At 39.1% G+C, this 21145-nt stretch overlaps 1 protein-coding gene across 4 annotated transcripts; it reads left to right on the top strand.

Annotated features, from left to right (window-relative positions):
- INTS10 (integrator complex subunit 10) lies at positions 1-21108 on the top strand. Of its 4 annotated transcripts, none has more exons than XM_030947080.1 (18): positions 1-165; positions 1135-1202; positions 1889-1992; positions 3005-3144; positions 3638-3719; positions 4016-4156; positions 4581-4752; positions 5207-5376; positions 8895-9028; positions 9755-9908; positions 10616-10698; positions 11415-11567; positions 12708-12816; positions 13143-13222; positions 13677-13839; positions 14859-14952; positions 18809-18886; positions 20752-21108. In XM_030947080.1, exons 1-18 carry the CDS (start codon positions 37-39, stop codon positions 20906-20908), a joined length of 2211 nt encoding a protein of 736 aa, XP_030802940.1. In that variant the 5' UTR covers positions 1-36; the 3' UTR covers positions 20909-21108. The 4 variants fall into 4 exon arrangements, with proteins under 4 accessions (XP_030802940.1, XP_030802939.1, XP_030802942.1 ...); XM_030947079.1 differs by having other exon boundaries at positions 9752-9908; XM_030947082.1 differs by lacking the exon at positions 18809-18886 and having other exon boundaries at positions 20752-21097.
- The last annotated feature ends 37 nt before the right edge of the window (positions 21109-21145 follow it).

The following is a 21145-nucleotide window of genomic DNA, read 5'->3' as shown; positions in this document are numbered from 1 at the left end:
GCGGCCGGGGCGGAGCCGGGCCGCGCCGGGTGCAAGATGTCGGCGCAGGGGGACTGTGAGTTCCTGGTGAAGCGGGCCCGGGAACTGGTACCGGGGGACCTGTGGGCGGCCAAGGCCTGGCTCATCACGGCGCGGAGCCTCTACCCCGCCGACTTCAACATACAAGTGAGCGCCGCCGCTGTCGCACACGCTCGGTACCGGGGCCCCACGGCCCTGCCCCGCGCGGCCTCTCTGCGGCCCTGCCTGATTGATAGGCAGCTCGGCCAATGGGAGCGGGGGGGCGGGGCTGCTGGGTGCCGCGGTGACTTCGCGGTTAAAAAACAAAAGAAAACCCTTTACTGCTACTACTGTTAGTTAAAGTATCTCTCCTTATTATGGCTTTTGTGGAATCTTGGGGGCTTTGCATTGCATTTGACTGGGTTCAAACCCTGGTCAAAGGACTCTTTGAATTCCAAGTTTTCAGTTGTGTAAAAATGAAGCCGGCGTGTTCGCAGAGCCATGGAGTGTTAAGGGCTGGTTGAAAGGTCATCTGGTCCAATCCCCTTTCCATGGGCAGGGCCACCTCCCACTAGACTAGGTTGCTCCAAGCTCCATCCAGCCTGGGCTTGAACACTTCCAGAGGTCGGGCAAGCACGGCTTCTCCGGGCAGCTATTCCTGTGTCTCACCACTCTCACACTCGAGAATTTCGGCATTATATATAATATAAAGTTCCCCTCTTTCAGTTTGTACCCATTACTTCTTGTCCTAGCACTTCCTGATGAAGAGTCCTTCTCTGAATTCTCTGTTGACCTCCTTTAGATGCTAGAAGATTGTTAGTGTTAATAATACTAAGTATATTGTCAAGCAGAATTTTATGCCTAAATTAACGTGTGATTAAATAGTCTAGTGCACCTTCTAATTTCTCCAGCAAGTGTTGCAGTCCTTTTTATTTTCTATTTTGCAGACTGCAGTGGCAAATCGAGGACAGTTTTTTAGAGTGGAGGGACTGATGTGATTTATAAATGTGTTTGGGAAAGCTGATGTTGCATTCTTGCATGCTGCAGTGGCAAATCGAGGGCAGTGTTTTAGATTGGAGGGACTGATGTGATTGATAAATGTATTTGGGAAAGCTGATGTGTTCTTGCATGCTGCAGTATGAGATGTACACTATTGAGAAGAATGCTGAAAGGACAGCGTCTGCAGGCAGGCTGCTCTACGACATGTAAGTAATCAGAGCTGGAACTCTGCCTTTATCCCAGGTGCTCCATTCATGGAATCAGTTTGGGAAAGACCTCTGAGATGATTGAGTCCAGACTATGACTAAACACCACCTTGTCAACTAGACTATGGCACCATGTGCCACATCCAGTCTTTCCTCAGACACCTTGGGGAGGGTGACTCCACCACCTCCCTGGGCAGCCCAGTCCAATTCTAATTACCATTTCTGTGAAGAAATTCCTCCTAATATCCAACCTAAACCTTCCCTGGCATCTTAAGACCCTGTCCTCTTTTCCTGTTACTGGTTGCCTGGGAGAAGAGACTGACCCCACCTGGCTACAGCCTCCTTTCAAGAACTTGTAGGGAATAATAAGGACTCTCTTGAGCCTCCTTTTCTCCAGGATAAACAACCCCAGCTCCCTCAACCACTCCTCACAGAACTTGTGCTCCAGACCCTTCACCAGCTGCGCTGCCCTTCTGTGGACAGATAAATGTCAGGATTTTCAAAAATATAAACGTAGAGTTTTTGAAAATCTGTGTGCATAAATTAAGCACAAAAGGTCTAATTAATTAAAAATAAACAAAGGAATGTTTTATTTTCTGTTTTGCCCAAACACATACTTTTATGGGAAGGCTTTGTCTTTGAGACAGATTTTGAGATCACTGTACATTCCTTAAACTTTGTTACAGGTTTGTCAATTTTCCAGACCAACCTGCTGTATGGAGGGAGATCAGCGTTATTACATCAGCATTAAGGAATGACTCCCAGGACAAGCAGACACAGTTTTTAAGAGGTAAAGATTCTATCCTGAAGTAATCTAAAGATGAGCCCTCTGATTATTTATCTAGTTTGACAAGTAAATGTCAGTTTTTCTAACTTTGCCTGTGGATTGCAGGGTTTGTTTTTTTCCCCTCAGTTCATTCATACAGACTTTATTTGGTGTGTTAGGCTTAGGAAAACAAAGGGACATGACAAGCTGATTCCCATTGCTTTGTCTCTGATAAGGGTATGCTTACTCTGCCAGAACAAGAAGCACATAGAAGAGCAATTGAATAAGTGGAATGGGACTTAAAAATCATCATTGCACAGATTGCAGAGAGCAGTGTATGGTTGTAAAAATGGAGTGAATTCTTGTTGATGTAGGGAGGGATATAAAAATGAATGGTGTCCAGAAGGGTTTGGCATTCACTGCTGGCAACCACAGGCAATTTTGAAAGCAGGATTTACACCTGAGGAACTATAATCTGCTGTTTGAATACGTGCTTCAGAAGCTCTAAGACTATTCCAGTTATGAAAACATTTGATTTTTCATAGGGTGTATTTATTTTTTAGAGCAAATACATAAAACACATGGGAGAATATGTGAGTTTCTTTTTAGTGTCTCACTGGATGTTTAAATTGAAAAAACCCTACATTTTAGTAATGAAAGTATTAATTGTAGAAGTAGCATGTAAGTAAAAAAATAAATTAACAGTTTTGAGAAAGCATCTTGAAATGTCAAATACTGAAGTTTTGGGATTTAGAGTATTCCACTTACTAGTAGTCTTACCTGTCAATTCAAGTTCCTTGCACCCAAATAAACACTATTACACATAAATATTTATTTGGTCTTCTCTGAAAGAAACAGACTTTTTTTCAGGTATGTGTGTTAAAAGCAGAAAAAGCATAAGGAAATCCCTTTTTATTCCACAAAGCAGAGTGATGTCGATTGGCTTTTATGCTTTGTCATATTTACAATTATTTGTCATATTGTCATCTTTACAATTCAGACACAACAAGTTAAATGTTTTCTTTTTTTTTTTTAGGATTATTTGAGACCCTTCCTGGTCGGGTGCAGTGTGAAATGCTCCTGAAGGCAACAGAGCAGTGCTTTAACACACTAGAGAGGGCAGAAATGCTCCTTCTCCTTCTGCGGCGTTTCCCGGAGACCGTGGTGCAACATGGGGTAAGAGAAGAGGAACTCATAGTAATTATTAAGGATATTGGCACTCAGTTTTTTGAGGTTCTGCTGAAATGTGTTTTCCTTAATGAGAGGGTGGGTCTTTTTATTTATGTTTAATTGTGACATATAGTACAGACTGCTGTATCTTGAGCTTACCATCAGGAAGGGATTGGGCAGGATACAAATGGAAGCAAATAAAACAATAGTTTGTTTTGTAAATGAAAGAATATCAGCCATATATCGCTTTCACCTGTCTGTGTATCTTTTTACTGAAACAGTTTCATGCACAGTTTTTCTCTTGGTCTGGTTTTGCTATCTTCTGACATTGCTTTTCACCTACTATTATGTGTGGATAGTTTAACTGTATATTTGGAGACTTACACATGCTGTTGCCATAGAATTGTTACTGAATTACTGTCCAACCCCACTAAATTGCAGTTCAAAAAGTTTCTGAAACCACTGGTCCAGTGTTTGATTGTCACCTCTGCTCACGCAGGTAGGCCTTGGAGAAACATTATTAGATGCTGAAAGTATTGAAGACCAAGAATCTCCAGTGAATTGCTTTAGAAAATTATTTGGTAAGAAAATACAAATGTACTTGTTTTTTAACAATGCAACTTTTTAGTATGGCAATGTTCTGAGGTCAGTAAACTTCTTTCATGACACTCTGATTAGAAAACTGCTATAGTCAGAGGAGGCTCAGGCCATGTTAATCCAGGCTGGCGATTTGGTACAAATTGGTCCTAGAGCCATTCATGTGAGGTTCTTTGTGGTGTATGGTCATCCCATTGCTGATGGAGAAACCTTACTTAGGAGAAATAGAACAAAAAACTCCACAAACCTGAAGGATTTTTTTGGTTGTTTTCTATTTTAGTTTGTGATGTTCTTCCTCTGATAATTAACAACCCTGATGTACGACTTCCTGCCAGCTTGTTATATAAATATCTGAATAAAGCAGCAGAATTTTATATTAATTATGTAACTAGATCTACGCAGACAGAAAGTCAATATCAAGGTAAGAATATTTTTACAAAATCAAGCTTTTTTAGAATATGTCTTAGTATCACTGATGTCTATAAATAAAAAATGCATTGTTTTTATGTTAATGTATCCCACGGACAAGGATACCAATGATAGTAGTATTTAGTGTTTCTTAGTTCTTTGATTCCAGAATACCAAGATGGTGCTTCAGCTACTTAGTCATGATGCTCATGATGCTTCAGCATATGAGGGGTGGGACAGAATGTCTAAGATGTCCTTATGTGGCCTATCAGCTCTCTTGTACAAAGAGGCAGAAATGCCTGCTGCTCCCTGTTAGACTTCTGTGTAAAGAATGCTTACTCTGAAAGCTCCAACATAATTTTTACATATCTTCTTCTTGAAAATGCATCAGTTTGTTTGATTTCTTTATGAAGAGAAAAATGTGCTGGTTTTCCTAGGTTCACAAGATTCCTCTGATATTATGTCTCCAAGCAAGCGCAGCTCTCAGAAATACGTAATAGATGGGCTCACAGAGAAATCATCCCAGATCACAGATCCTTGGGAGAGGCTGTTTAAAATACTGTCTGTGGTGGGAATGAGGTGCGAGTGGCAGATGGATAAGGGAAGAAGGTAAGAATGCTCTACTTTGCTGGGTGTTTCCCCTCATGGAGAATTTGGCTTTTTGATTCTTAATAAGAACAATTCTCACTGAAGAACAGTTTTAAGGCAAAAACAGTTTTGGTAAGTTCACAGTAGCTTTTCTTTCAAGACTGTACAATGTAAAGCAAAAATGGGGCTCTAGAGAGCACTTTCAAATTAGTCTCTAAAATCAACTTTTGGTGATGAAAGTCATGCATAAGCACTATATTGCTGTGGGGTAACCTTCCCTATGTGCTACAGTAAAGAGAAGCATGGTAAATGTTTTGTGAAATTTCACTAGCATTTATTCCCAGGCTCCACTGACTTGATGCTGGGGGATATCCTCAGCAGAAACATTGAGATTTTCATACTCACTATGCATTCTTTTCTTTAGTTTCAGAGTCTGTGTAACATCCTGAATTCTTGTTCTCTGTCTTCCCCTCAGGAGTTACGGTGACATTCTGCATCGAATGAAAGATCTCTGCAGATATATCAGTAACTTTGATAGTGAAGCCCACATTAAATACAAGAATCAAGTAGTGTATTCCACGATGTTGGTCTTCTTTAAAAATGCTTTTCAGTATGTCAGCAACATCCAGCCATCGCTCTTTCAAGGTTAGTTTCTAATGTTTCAACTTTTGTAATGAGCCCTTCGTGGGTTCATTGCTAATGTCTTAAAGATATTCTCTCATTAGTCTTTTGAAGCTGTCATCTCACAAAACAACATTTACGTGTTGTTATGACCTGTTATAATTCTCCCAAGCCATTAATCTTGCCAACAGTAGTTCATAACAAATGTGTAGTGGATCAGACCAAAGATCAATCTAGCTTAGCATTGTGGTTTCAACTTTGGCCAGCAGCAGTTGATTGTCTAGCAAGGAGAAAAGTAACAGACCAAATGTTATGGGAAACATCCCTAGGGTTGATTCCTACTCTTCTATGAGCATTGTGTTTGTTTCATTCCTCCTCTGATTTTGTTTCTTTGAAGCTGACATTGTCCTGCTTTCCTTCAGTCAAAATAAGTGAAACTATTTTTGCACTGGAAACACACAAATTTGTAATTAAGTAAATAAAACTGAATAGGAAAAGATTTCCTGACATTCACAAGCTTCCTACTTGTCTTTCTTTATATAGCTTAAGCATAATCTTTGAGGTGTGTTTTGCACATTACTCCAAGTCAGTATTTAATTAGTAAATTGAATGTTTAACATATATGTGTCACCTGTGCATTTTCCTGCCCACTCGCATGTGCATTTCAGACATGCTAGATTGCTTGGATTGCATCTTTTGGGATTGATTGGACTTTTCAGGGGTGGCCCAGAAGCTGAGGGAAGTTTTTCTAAGCTCCATTTTGTTTTAGAACTTACTGAAATAAACAGCAACACAAAGAGGAAATTTCAGCTCTTAGTTATGTGATAGGAAATTCCTTGCAACAATAACAATTGTCACCATAGGTAATTAGTACTAATTAATACTGCAATTATTGATTCATGTTAAAATTACAGTTTTAATTCTGTGTGTTGTGATCGTAAGTTTCATCACATTTTTCTGCATGGAGCAAACGATCATTTGAGTAAGGAAGTAGTCAATACAAATGATGGGTTTTAAACAACTGTACAATATGTTGGATGATCAGCTGGACAATGTCGGTAGATAGCTAAGCTCAGAGGACAAATGACATGGCAACTGGGATGCCACATAGTCATTTTAACAAACACAGGAGCTAATTAACTAATGAATCGAGTTTTTGTTCTGTCCAGAAGAAAGAAGGGTTATGGTGGGCAGGAAGATACTTCAGGTGTGCATGTAGTTTTAGCTGCTTGATTCCAGTTAAAGAAGAAAGAAAGTAAAGAGGTAGGGAAAATGTTACTTTCTAAGTTGTGCAATTGAGTATTTCAAAGCTCACCTTTTCTGACTGAACCACCAGAAAAAGAATACATACTAAAGTCACAGAATGTGACTTTTGTGCAACTTTTCTGGTACACTCGGTCATTTTCTGATATCAGGACCATATTTCCAAGACATCTTTTACTCATTTCTGCTTCAGCATTGAAGTCCAGTGGTATTCAGTGCCCTTCATATCTTTTCTATCATTAGAATTTTTTCTCCTTCTCTCTGGAGGGCTTACAGTAGAAGTGTAGAATCCTACATATTTTGGAAGCATGATCTTTGAGAAAAACTCTGTCTCGTCCTCTGTGAAGATTAGATCTGTGACTCTCTTCTCATGTTGCGTGGATTTACAAGAGGCCTCTTGAGGGAAAACTTTTCAATGCATTTCTCTTACATAATTTGTATCTGCTTTGCTGGAGACTTGAGAAATGAATGAGGCAATTCACACCTCTCATAACTTTGAGGCTGCCTCCAGGCTTGGCAGGAGTTACTATTTGGGCTGATGCTTTTGGGGGTTTGTTTATAACACTCTCTGCTAGAAAACAATGAAAAACTCTGTAAGCTTTGATTCTAGAGCTCAGACAGAAAAACACAATGCTGCTTTTTGTATGCCTGTGTAACTTTCAGTACTGTAAGAGAAGGTCTGCAGCCCCAGTCAAGTGGGACGGTGGATTTTCTTTTGTTTTAGGACTGGAGGTTTTGGAATAAAGACTGCAGTGCACTTCTGGTACTGGGAGGAGAACATTTGTTTGGAAAGCAAAGCACTTAGCTGGCATTAATTTGAGTCAGTATGAGTAAAAGAAAACCTCAGTTTTTTTTCTTCTCAGGTGTTAGAACTAGGCAGCTTTTGAGATTCTAGTGGTGAAACTCTTCCAGCATCCCAGTTGTGGTACTTTGCATCCATGAGAAACAGATAAGAATCTTCTGTGTTATGTCTTAGCTCTATTTTCAGTTTTCACCCGTGAGATTCTGACCTAGTGGAATACATGATGGTACAGGAGAGGTGATCGCAGTGTGCTGTAGGTGCAATTTCAGTGGTGGTAATTATTGACCTGGTTATTGTGGTTGTATTTATTGACCTGTATTTTGTTAGGTAGAGCAAATTGGTTGTTTCTTCTAAGAGGAGCTCTTATTGTAGCGAACTCCTTACACATCACTTTTGAGTAGATGGGAAAAGCTTAGTAGAAGTTTTTTTTATGTCAAGAGATAAAATGAATCATCTACTAAATTCTCTAATTAATTCTTTGCAGTTACAAATGAGAGCTTAGCCTCATCTTTCTGCAAATAGAAGAAATGCACAAACTGAAAATACTTGTTTGCAGTACTCTGTCTTACATGACAGAGATTTCAGAAAGAGAAAACAAATTAAAGGATTCCTCCTTCCTTTACATTTCTCTTTGACTGAACTTTGCACATGTATATGCAGCTTGATTGTGCAGAAGGAAAAAATGGTTTTGGAAGGAAAGCTGTCTCCCTAGTGATCACTTATCAATGTTGTTTGAGATTAAGAAGTGTTGTTCCTATTTTATGTCTAGTGAAACTTAAGCGCTGGGGTGTGAAATAATAGGTACCAGATCCTGCTGGATGTTCTGTGACAACAGTGAAAGTAGAAAATGTTTTCTATGTTTCACGATGAGGCTTTTCTAATTTTTGGGAGTGAAGATGAGCTCTGGCAGTCAACGAAAAGTTTAATTCTGTTTACTAAAATTGGTGGGGACAAAGCTGACACTGAGTGATCCTACTTGGGAAATCTTGTCATAAAATACACAAACTTCTTTGTGGGGTGGGTGTCTGTCAGCATATTGGTTTGGTTTTTCATAAGAAATATTTTGAGAATATTGTTGTGCTTTGCCGTATTTGTGGCTGTTAACTTCAGAGCCATTTGTGCTTCAGAGTTCATCTGTTGAATAATTGTACTTATTTAAAGCAAATAATGCTTAATCAGAGAACACCTGCTGCCTGAGTATATTTTGTGCCTGCTCCAGAAGAAAGAGACTCTGAAGCTCTCAATCACACTCTGGTGATGTTTGCTAAATGCACTCTGACCTTCACTGTATGGCTGTGTTGAGGAAACCACAGCTTTACCAGAATAGTTTAAGCAATTAAAGTGACTTAATTTAAGATTGTTTTCTGTAGCATTATAGTCATTACTTGTGAAGGAAAAAAAACCCCAGCTTGCTGTAGGCATAAGACTTTTCAGATCAGTTTAGGACAATTGTGAATTAATTTATCTTTGAATCCAGGTCCAAATGCTCCAAACCAAACTCCACTGGTGCTTCTCGAGGATGTACCCAACATCTATGGTGATACAGATATCGATCGTAACAAACACATACACAAAAAAAGGAAACTTGCTGAAGGAAGAGAAAAAACAATGGTAAGTTTTGTAGACTTTTTAATTCATAACAAGAATGGCATTGCTACTGGAATTTAAACAACAGTGGTTTTGACATAGATGTAAAAGACATTTTTAGAGATACCCTAAATTAGCTGTTTATGAACACAATTTTCGAACATTTTTTTTCTAAAGCCAGCAAGAATGAAAGCATTTTTGCAGCAATTGCTGTAGACACATGTTCTGCTGTGAATGCTTTAACTTTTAAAGGAGTTCAGCAGAGGCACTTTAAAAAGTAGCTATAGCAGTCAGATATTCTACAGGTAAACTTCCAAAGTAATTGACTTTTCATGATTGGAACTGTCAATATATCTATTGCTTTAATGGTAGAAAATGACTATTTTATAGAATTTCTCTGCTATAAAGAGAATACAAGGATTTCCTTTGCATTATGCCACTGTAGGCTTAAATTGAGTCATAACATGTGAAGTGTGTATGTACTTCAACAGATAATCTGGCTGAAGCTCAGCGGTGGTAAACAGAATAAATTTGTTTGGGATACTGCTCATCACACTCTGCCACTGTGTTCTTGGTAGCAAACCAGATGGATCTAACCTTAAAACAAGCTAAGTGAAAAATCACTTAAAGCCACTTAAACTAGGACTGTGGCATCTCTATACATAACTGTTTTCTTGTGTTCAGTGGAACTCCTGAAGAAAGTATAAATTAAGAAGTTCGTCTTTGTGTTTTATACTGACTTCTAAGCAGAGCTCAGATGATGAAGATCCTTCTGGGAAGGCAAGAAGTCGCCATATTACAGTAAATAAGGCTGATCTTGCAAATTCTATTGAAGTGTTAGAGAGTTTCAAACTGGCAAGAGAGAGCTGGGAGCTGCTTTATTCTCTGGAATCACTTGACAAAGGTAAGGTAACTGCATTTAGAATTGCATTTAGACTTCATTGCTCTGTGTAGAAATCACTTTTTTATTGTTAAAATGGAATTCCTGCCATTATGAATCCTTAAAATCGAAATTGCTTTGTGTCCTGAGTACTTCTGATAGAAGTTCCAGTAAGAAGCTTTATCAGTTGTTGCATTTCTGAATATTTTGTTGCTGTATTGTGTTTCATTCTTGATGTATCTTTGCTTATTCACCCCTACTTCTCTTGGAGCGGTTGGTCAGTAGTAGGGCTGATGGTGCTCAGTGGGGATGTGCTGCTTTAGTTCATGATTAAGAACATGTGTTTTTACTGTGTCTCCCTTTCTGGTAATAACTGGTGTGATAATCTTGAAAAAAATTTCTCTCCTAAAAAGCAGGCAAACAGTACCACCTAGCTGCTTTTAGGTTTCTTGGACACGGTGAAGAGAAGCGTAATCAAAAAATGAGTGCATAGGAAAAGAGTATCCTATATATGAAGGATTTCATCCTCTTACTCTTTTGGCGCCATTTTTCCATTTTTAAATTTAGCTTTTTTTTTAATATGTGTGTATATATATGTGTGTGTGTGTATGTATGTATATATGTGTATATATATATACATATATATATATATTAATTATTGATGTTTAACTCAAAGCTGTGAAATGTTTCATGTTCTCTTTTGCTTTTTCTTCTCTAATCACGTAACACAGAGTTCACCAGAATTTGTTTGTCATGGAAGACAGAAACCTGGCTTTGGTTAAGAATCTTTCTTACAGACATGATCATCTACCAGGTAAAAAAAAATACGCTATAAACTAGGAAAAACACCATCTTTGTGTTACTCTTCCTTCTAGTAAATAGCAATTCACTTCTTTCTTGTAAATAGTAATTCTGATTAGCCAGTTTGACTGCTTATAGTGTCTACTGATTTTATCCCTTAAAGTAAGACTCTTCTGGTGATAGAGCTACACTGTTTGCACCACAAGCTTGGTACCCTGCTTTGTATGTTCCTGTCCCAGTAGCTGTTGTTTGAGTCCAGCTAATTTTGGCATGTGGAAAAACATTTATACAAAAATTAGGCTGACTGTGCTCATTCCAATACCATCTACAGAAGAAAGCTTGTTCTTTATTTTTACTTTGTGAGTCTTTTATTTTTGCCTCTACTTGTGCCTGAACAAGAGCTATTTCAAACTTTATAAGTCTAAATATAGTAATGATTAATTCAAGAATATAATTATTTGATTCAGTTACAAATATGATTTTGTGAACTGTAAATTTTTAAAGGAAAATTTTGTTTGTCTTCTGACTGCCTTGTAAATGATTGACCCACACACAGTCTTTTGTACACAACTCATCACTGGAGATTATTAGTTTCGATTAAAATTTGAAGGATTGTTACTTGGACACACACCATTTTGAAAGCTTTCTGTAAGAGAATTTTTTCTCTATCTCTCTACTTATTGTATAGAAAAGACCCTAACAGTTTTTTTTTAATATTCTTTTTCAAAGGGGCAGTACAAAAAAGCAATTAGCAGCCTACATCACTTGGCAGCTCTTCAGGGCTCTCATTCTCCCCAGCAAATTACAGGACAAGGATCTTTAGAAAATCAGAGAGCACTGATCCAGTTAGCATCGTGCCACTTTGCCCTTGGAGAATATCGGGTACGTACAGCATTCCACACCCTGGGCCTTCAGCAGTTGGCCCTGTGCTTCCCATTTCTCTTTTCCCTTAGAATTTTCCTGTGAGCCTGCTTTCAGCAGCATATCAAACATAAGCCAGGGTCTACTGAAAAATCCATGCTTTACAGGGAGAATTATACTTTGTGCCACATGAACTGACTGTCCATTAGCAACTCTTCATATATATGTGTATAGTCTTTTTGATAGTGAAGATTGGGGGTTAACTCAATTGGGGATTGAGTTATGATTTTTTGTGGCTACATGTGTTTGAGTTGTCTGTAAATGTATCCTTAATTTGAATTCCTTGACTTTACTGAATTAGTTCCTTAAACTGAAGGGGAATTCTTTTAGGTACAGGCTTCATGTGGCAGGCAAAAGAAAAAATAAAGGAACTTCTGTGATCATCTTAAAAGAGAGTTAGTTATTAACTGATGATATAAGAGACACCAGAACAATATTGTCTGGCCTGACCTCTGAACTTGCTCTACTTTTGCAATAGATGTTTTGTTTGCAATTTTTAATATTGCAGGAGTGCGTGATGGTCTGAGGTCAGTCAGAGTCAGCACTGACAAGAAAGGCTCTGTCTCTTAGGATCTACCTCATCCTGGTACTGCTGGACAAGTGCTTTTGTCCCTTCCACTTTAATACTTTTCCACTGGAAATGTGATCATATATTCCCACCGACTCCTTGCTAGGAAATAGCATTAAAAATTTATTGAATTTCCATCATGTTGTCAGATTGCCATTTTCCTTTCTATTTTTACCGTGAACAAAATTAATTTTACGAAACTCTTTTAATAATTCATTAAAAAACTTACCTTCAAAACAAAATAATTTTTGATTGCAGTTTTATTGATCTTATCCTCTTGAAATGAAGAATGCCAATACAATTTTTTCACAATTAAAATGATGTATGTAGGCTCTCAGAGGTTATTTAGTGACAGCTAAGTCTTTTTGCTTAGCCAGACTGTACTGTGTATTAAGTCAACTCAAGTTCTGGCAAAGAATTTTGTGATTGTTTTGTCCTTTTGTGGTGTCTGAAATTTTTTATCATTATTAACATATTGGAATATTTAAGAACTTGAATTTAAATTTAGCATTATCATGTCCCTTCTTTTACAGCAAATGTGCGAAAAAGTGCTTGACCTCATGTGCTGTATTTTACTTCCAATTCAAGAAGGAGGTAAAGTACAAGAGGAGCAACCTAAAGTCAAGTCAAAATTCAGGAAAGGTATGGAGTTGCTATTACCCTAAACTCAGTGTTAGCTGAATTTTTGTATTACAAAAAGGGAGGAAGTTTTTTATTTCCTCTTGGTTTTGTTTTGAGGTTTTCTTGCTTGTACCTTTTAGAGTATATTGGTGGCAAAGTCCTACCACAGGAAAAGAGAAGTGAAGAAAAAAAATTTAAATGTTTCACTTCACATTTTGAATCAGTCATAATTTACATTTAAAGCTTTCCTCCCTACCTGAGATGTGGTAATTTTGGATTTGTTTTGCTCCATTCCAATTTCTTTCAAGCTACCTGTTGTAAGATCCCTAAAGAATGTTCTGTTGCAGGGTCTGATTTGAAGCTTTGGCCCTGTACCAGTAGAGCTATCATGCCTTACTGCCTTCATCTGTTGTTAGCTTGTTTCAAGGTAAGATAGCTCCAAGGTAATTGGAGCTTTCTTGTCCTTAAGGCCTAGTTTATGTATCCTGACACTACATGGCCATATCCCAGGGCTGTGCCTCAGTCCTTCTTACCTAGGTGGGTATGGGGAGGGTCTTCTTTTGGAGAGGGGAGTGGAGTTTTGATGGAGGAGGGTTTGTTCTCTCTTTTTTTTTTTCTCTATTTGTTTTAGTTTTGAGCAGAGAAGATAGAACAGATCTCAAAATTTTTGTCTCTGTTTAGACTTCTTTTATAATCAGTGGGAGAGGATTTGGTATTTTAGCTGGAAATTTTTAACTTACTTTAGAAGTGTATTTCATTCTGCCTTAATATATCCTTTAAAGAACTTCTGTATTTGCACAGATCTAGGTGAGATAAATCCTGTGTGTTTTTGAAAGCAAGATGTATTTCCTGATTATCTGATGTAATTTTTTTCCCTGAAGCTCAGAGCTTTCACAGACAGCAGAGATGATATGGCCCTGGGCCATGTAGTTGTTCTGCTTCAGCATGAGTGGCCGAGGGGTGAGAACTTGTTCCTGAAAGCCATCAACAAAATCTGCCAGCAAGGAAACTTCCAGTATGAGAATTTTTTCAACTATGTCACAAGTATCCTTTCTCTAACCAAGAATGTCTTTCACATCCTGTGCTGTAGTGTTGAAAAAGCTGTTAGTTTCCACAGCAGCTCTTTCTCTGAAACATATTCTGTATTTATTTTCATTCCAAGAAAACCTCTTGTAGTAGGCTCAGTACACAATGGACTGTAAATATGCCTCCTGTGCCCTGGCACTTGAGAGTACCCTTAAATACTCAGGAAAACAGCAGGAGCTCAGGCTGCTCATGCAAGTGACAGCAATCTCTTCATTAAGGAATACAGGGCATTATGTACAAGGCTGTTAACAAAAAAGACAAAGTGGTACCTGTGCTGCAGAGCTGAATGATTTTGGCTCTTGTTTGTGAAATGCTTTCTGCGGGTAACATGTTTGGGTTGAGTAAGATAATGAGCTATGTGAAAGATCATGCAAAGCATGTCTGATTTATCTATTCAGATATCTGACATAAATTTTGATCATCGTACACACAAATGGACAGTTTCATGTTTAACCTAAATAGACATCCAGCCATGGGCCTCAGGAAGCAGGGGAGGTCTAACTCCTGTCTGTGACAACTAAATAAGCTGTGGTGTTAACGGAAAGGGAAAAAAAACCCACACAAAACAAGCAGCTAAATAAGGGATCAAAGTAGAAAACTAAAAAGGGTGATAATGTGCCACTGTGGTGGCACTTGCTTCAGATGCAGCCTCAGTTTGCACTGCTTTCATAACCTGGAGTGCAGGAAAAGGAAGTGAAACCCAGGGAATTTTGAGATCAGCCTTCTTTACCTCTGACTACATAAGAAGAAATAAAGAAACTAACGGATGTGTTCTTCACTTTGAAAAGCCATTTCTCATCAGTTTGTGGAGGATTAGGAATACATGCTGTGATCTTCTCTATCACTTTTAATAATGAGACACTTCAATAGCTTTTTAGTTTGACTCTCCTTTCAGCAATGTGGCTTCAGATGGGAGGCATAAGAAAGAATGTTCTCAATCATTGTTTCCCTACTCAAATCTTTAACGTTTTCTTCAGATATTGATATGTTGGAGGAATTTGCTTATTTAAGAACACAGGAAGGAGGGAAAATTCATCTGGAACTCCTGCCAAATCAAGCAATGTTGATCAAGTAAGGATAAAAAAGCATTTACTGTTTTCTTTGGCAAAAAAAAAAAGGGAGTATGTTCTGGTTGTCTTTGCTTTCATGTTATCTTCTGGATAGTTTGTCATGTCTTTGAGCTTAAATTTAATGAGTTCAAACAAGGCCGTGAGTTTCTTTTTCTGACTCCTACTGATCTATGTATTCTTTTGGGGGGCGTTCTTCAGCTTTAATTCCTGTTTTTACAGGACTTTATTTCTGAGTGTGGCATTTGCTTTAGAGTGATTGATATTAAAGTGATTACAGTTGTGCTCTTTCAAGTAGACACTTGCACTTTGCAGGAATTCTTCAAGTAATTAGGCATGAGTGCAAGGTGTTGTTATTAATTTTGCTGAAGAGTAATGCTGAGCAGAAAGCACTATTTTGCTTATTTTTGTAAACAAAATTCATGAAAGACCACTGAATGATGAAAACTTTCAGTAAAAATACAAATTCAATTACATTCCAGCTACACTCCAGTAATCTTTCTGTTAGAATTAGCAGGTCATCTTATTCTGCTTAGCTTATTACAAGATGCTGAAGTAAATTAATAATTTGGATTAACTTCCTAGGTGTTTTTACTTGTTCAGTTTTGACTCAAAACTATCTGCTGCAGGATTTTAGTGGCATAATGTTTTGGAATATCCTGGTTGTTTATGAGAACTTGTAGTATTTTCCTTCCTAAAAGGGGGACTGCTTAAAATTTGTTGAAATTCCACTTAGGGTCAGTGTATTCTGGCTATTCACTAACCAGAAATAGGCTGAAGTTTTCAAGATGAGAGCCTAACATCAGACAATGGGATCCAAATTTTAACTAGTAAATAGATTTTCCAGAGATCTATGTAACCAACACAAAAATGAGATACTAGGTGTAATTAGAGGAAAAGTAGAAATTCAAATGCTTAATTATGTGATGGAGAATTTTCTTTTTCAAGCTCTAGGTTTTCAAATTCTTCCCCTTGCCATATCTCACTGCTTGTAACCAGCGGTATGAAAACAAGCTTCAGGCCATGCTGCACCACATAGGGTGTTAAGTAATAAGCTGTGCCAGCAAGGGGGCTTAGCACTGAAGACTCCATCTGGTAACTTTTACCTGCTGTCTCCATTTCATTGCAGTAGTTCAGCGCTGTTTCTCTTGGCTCCGTTTGATTGGCGTGGCCACAGTTACTTTCTGTTCTGACCCCCTTGGTCAGGAAGGAGGTAGGGAGAAGTGTTTCCAGCAGGACAGAATCTCTCTTTGACCTCCTTTTGATCAGTGAGGTTTCCTCAATGACGAAAAGGCTTGTAGAAGAGAAGTCCATTTCTTTGTGCTCACTGAGCCAGAACAGTCAAATACCCTGTCCAGCTGGAAAAGCTGTGTACAGCGTTTCATGTGGCTGTGTAGGGCTGGAAGCACTTCACCAGAGAGCCCATGGAAGGGATAGCTGAGGCCGTAAGCCACTGATCAGAGATGATGTCTACTCCCCTGGTACTGCAGATGTTTTTTTAGCTGGGTTGGCTGTGAGGCCCAGGGCTGGTGTCACCCACCAGTGTTGACCTGGTTAGCTCACAGCCTCCCCCAGCTTGGGTTTTTGATAAAAAACCAGTGTAGCCCTGTTTCCTGGGACAGTGGTTGGTAGGCTCAGTATCTGCAGATTGCTTACATCTTTTAAAACTATCACCAGTTCTGGTTGGATGAGCTGCTGCACCATCCTCCCATGAATTAGCAGGGACAGCTCAGATGCTGTTCATTCATGCTCAGAAAGACTCTGAGTTCGACAAAACAGGCCAAAGATAAAGCAGTTGTTCCTTTGTCTGATCTTTTCTCAGCATAAATGTAGTAATCCTGCATCTTAATGGATGGGAAATGTATTGCAGATATTATATGTCTTTTATAAGGCCTGCTTTTTGATGACTGACAGGGCATTTTCTCCCCAGGTGAATTCCTCATTCTTCTTACAGTACTTTTTTCTAAGTACTTTATACTTCATAGGAAATTATATTCATTTTTCTGAAGTCAGTAGAGCAAACTGCAGTGTACTTTTACAAAAGATGAAGTAAGATCTTTGTAGTCTACAGACTTATAATTAGGTTCTGCAAAATACTTCCCTTTGCTTGCATCTACTGTGGGAATGAGAAGGTCCATGGTTTTGGTTTTAACTGGTGATACAGCCAGCTCATTCTGTTTGTGGTGTTAACAAGATTTGTTTTATGAGCTTTGAATCCAGCACCATTAAGTGCTTTTGAACTCCCTTCTAGAAAAGCCAAGTTTCACAGTTTATCTGATATTCATGTTAGTAGGGGCAGTGTTAGCTGGTGAGGCTGAAGAGGAAAAGAGCAATATGCAGGAAATTGCTGCTTAATGTCTTGCTCCTGTTTTTGATAAATCTTTCTCTAATTAATCTAATCATAGCCTACCTAATGTCATAAACTTGATCAGAAAGCTATGTCCTTCCTTTTACTCATATTCCCATCACATCTCTCCTTGGGGACTGAGGAAGTTGCTTTGAAGTGAAACAAAGTATCTTGAAAGTGTAATTTTTACTCTGTGCACATGGGTATGCTTAGTTCTGACTGCAGATCTTGCGAACAGTAGTGAAGACACAATTGCACAGAATTCCTTTTGCAAACATCTGCCACTCTGGGACCAATAACATCTTGCTGGTCCTTTGTATTTTCTGTTTCCCATATCCATTTTTGCAATTACTGAACTTACTCATGCCAAGAACTCTTGAAAAATTATCTCATTTGATGGAATAATTTTTGTGGCTATGTTATTTCAGGTTATTGTAGCTGTATTAGACTGTTAAATGTCTCATCTTTATTTGATTTCTATAAGCTCTGGATCTATAAATAAACCAGAGATGCTAACCCAAATGCCCACCTGTGAGATCTGAAGGTAGGCACCAACCTCAGAATTACAGGAATCTAAGTGTGAGTTTTGCTTCTCTGCTCCCTTCATACCATCTCTGGGGGTGAATGGTGCACTCAGTTCTCAGGTACCTATTAAGATTTAGGTGACATAAGAGACTTAGATTAAGAAGCTAAACCACTCTCCTCTATACCAAATTTCTCCTTTCTCTTCCCCTGAAGTGGGGTATTGCTCTAGACTGAACCTGTTAGGTTATTATCTTGTTCTAGATAGCACACAGAGATAAAAATTTAATTTCCTGGAGAAGACAGTCTTTCAGCTGAGGCAGCTTTTGGTGGTTAGTTCCTGTAGCCCTGGTCATAAATAGGAGGTTGCTTTGAGCGGGCATTTGTGCTCCGGCATTGTACCGTGCTCTAAGAGCTGTTTTTATATGCAGTTAGATTTGTAAAGGTGGAACTGTCCATCTGTGGGCTAATGAGAAGATACTTGGGCAACCTTTAACAAATACCGCCATGAACTCAACCTGGCCGATACCTGCTGTGCATGCACCCGGCTTGGGCTCAGCAGCCAATCCCTTGGCTCCAAGCTCTGGGCTCTCCCAGTTTGCTGACATGCTCTTGCCAGTACTGAAGGGAAGCTGTGGTATCTGCAGTGCTCCTCTGATTAAATCTTTTCTGACTGACATGCTTCCTTGGAAGAGCTGTGACAGTTCATCGTAGTACAACTGTGTATTGGTTTTGCACCTGCTGCTGTCCTTTCTCCTGGTGTAACTGTCCAAAAATATGTGTATATATTTAGACCACAGCTATAGAACAGCCTTGCAATGAAATCTGGAGATATTTGCATGTTTGATGCTGTTAGAGTCCTGCACCCCTTTGGCTGCTCGGTGTGAGCTCACCCAAGTTTTCTGTTACTCCTTTTTTGGAGAGTTGTTTTGCACCAGAGGGGGAGTTGGTGTGTGGGTGTTTGAATGCTGCTATTTGCTGTTTTTTAAAGGACCTCTAGCCCTCCCATGGGGTTACTGCAGCAGGAATTCATACCTGTGCTACAGCCCAGCATACAGACTGCTGACAGGTACCAAGTGGAAAAACCCTGCTCATAGTGTGCTGTGTTTTGTCAACATGTTTTACTGCCCATGGTTTTCAGCAATTTGTTACTCAATATTTATCTTTTTTTTTGTTTCTTCATTTGTGCCTACATTGCCTGGCAAACCATGTTGTTCTATAATAACATTTATTTTTCTTTTTCCCATAAGTTGCCAGTATCCGTGTCCTTTCAATTTAGTAATCGCTATTGAATTTAAACAATAATGTAGAAATCCTCAAAAGTTTTACTGATGTTCCATCATATATTAGCAAGAGCATAACCCTTTATTTTCAAGATACTGGTTCCTGGATCCATTTGTAGCAACTTTTCTTCATTTAGGTTGTTCTGAATTCTGTTTTGTGTTTTCCAGCTGTACTATAACTCATCCTCTAAAGTGCTGCTGGCTTGCTCAGTAGCTGTAGGTTGCATATTCTCCTTTAGGCTGTAACTGACCATAGCACTCAGCTGCCAGCAATGTTTAAGACAAGACTGAAAACAGGACTTATCCCATAGCCTCTGAATATAGTAGTAGTGTCTTCAGTTTAGGTTTGCTTCACTTAGCATGGCTCACCAAGGAATTGCCCAGTAGGCTTTCCCTTTTCCAAGTGTTGCAAAGATCCCTACTGTTTTGGCAGAGAAATCTCTTCTCAAATGCCAGACTTACATGAAAGTTGTGTGGTATTGTTGGTGAGGGTAATTCTGAGATGTTTCCCTTCCTTGTTCCCAGCATCTCTGGATGGGCACAGATGCCCTCACCCTTTATTTTTTATTTTCTTTCTGTCTTTCAGTGGGCTTGCTGGGTTCGGACCAGCTATTCCCTTCTTACCCATGACTCAGGACTCATCTCAGCATTAGCATTGTGCTTTTGTCTCTAAATTAATTTATGCTGGTTCCTTCAGTAGTGTTAAGGTTCTCATTTCAGGGCATGTCTTTTTCTCCCCTTCCCAAGTAGGGTTTGCAGGTAGATGTTACAAAGTCTTGCTCTTACCCAATTCTGGACCAGTGCAAGTAAAGGGCTTTGGTGCTGCAGGACATTGTTTTAAGGACAAGATTTAGGTGTTGAGGCCAGCATGAGGACAAAGAACTGTTCATAAAAATGGCCTTTAACAGAGCAATATCCCATAAGTTTCCCCAGCCAGCACTGCTTTAGCTTGCTCAGTAGCTGGACTTTTCTTCTGTATGAAAATAAGTCCTGAACTTGTTCTCAGAATAAATGTAACCCCTTGCCTGGTGTCTAGTATCTTCATAAGAGCTGGCTTCTACTGATGCAGCCTGGCATGATTTGGGTTTTGTGAAGTGCTCTTCACTAGCCACAGCATTATCAGCACCCACAGGGTTATAAAGCTCCTTCCTGCACTTTGATATTGGTAGAAGATGCCCTCTGCTCTTTATAGTGGCACCTGTGCTCCAGAGAAAGCAAGTTCATCTTTTCACTCTTCTTTCAACCCCAGCCTTTTATAGACGTGATTACAGGGAAGAAGTGGCCTAGGCAGCAAAGGTAGAGAGGGAAAAAAATTCCTTTCCCCAAGCAAGGAGAACTCTCTACTTGCTGGGTTAAGAGACTAGATTTTCCTGTTATCCAGAAGATTGACATTATTTCCCCCTTCAGCAGTCACAGTCAAAGCAGTGAGAACATAGATTTTTTTGCAGCTCTTAACTGTTGAAAGACTTGTAACCTACTAAACATGATTTTTAAAAAATAGCATAGCTCAGGCTCTTTGACTCTCATTAAATAAACTCAACTATGGACCATAAATATATAGTAGGTGACACACAGTACCTTTTAAAAGCCTGTAGTTCACTAGATAACCATGATTTGATGTTGTCTGTTTCTCTTTCCTCCACGGCTTAAGGCACCACACAGTTACCCGGGGTATAACGAAAGGAGTGAAGGAGGACTTCCGCCTGGCCATGGAGCGCCAGGTCTCGCGCTGTGGGGAAAATCTCATGGTGGTCTTGCACAGGTTCTGCATTAATGAGAAAATACTGCTGCTGCAGACTCTTGCTTGAATGGACTGGATCCTGATGCAGTGTCTTTTACGGAGAGAGGGGAAGGCTCTTTGTATGAACAAGCAGCATAGCAGTGGAAAATCTCTTGCTCAGAGGGTCAAGAAGTTCCCTGTAAGTTACAGGTTCTGCACTGCTTGATTTCTTACATGAGTAGATCAAACTTTATAAATAAAACATTGTTTAAGAAGAGTTTTGTAATATCCTGTTTGTTTTGGGGTTTGTTTTCCATAGCATTAT

Source organism: Camarhynchus parvulus, chromosome 4 (genome assembly GCF_901933205.1).
Source record: "Camarhynchus parvulus chromosome 4, STF_HiC, whole genome shotgun sequence".
Classification (NCBI taxonomy): Eukaryota; Metazoa; Chordata; class Aves; order Passeriformes; family Thraupidae; genus Camarhynchus; species Camarhynchus parvulus.
The sequence above is the reverse complement of the archived record's forward strand: the minus strand, read 5'-3'. Positions and strand labels throughout refer to the sequence as shown.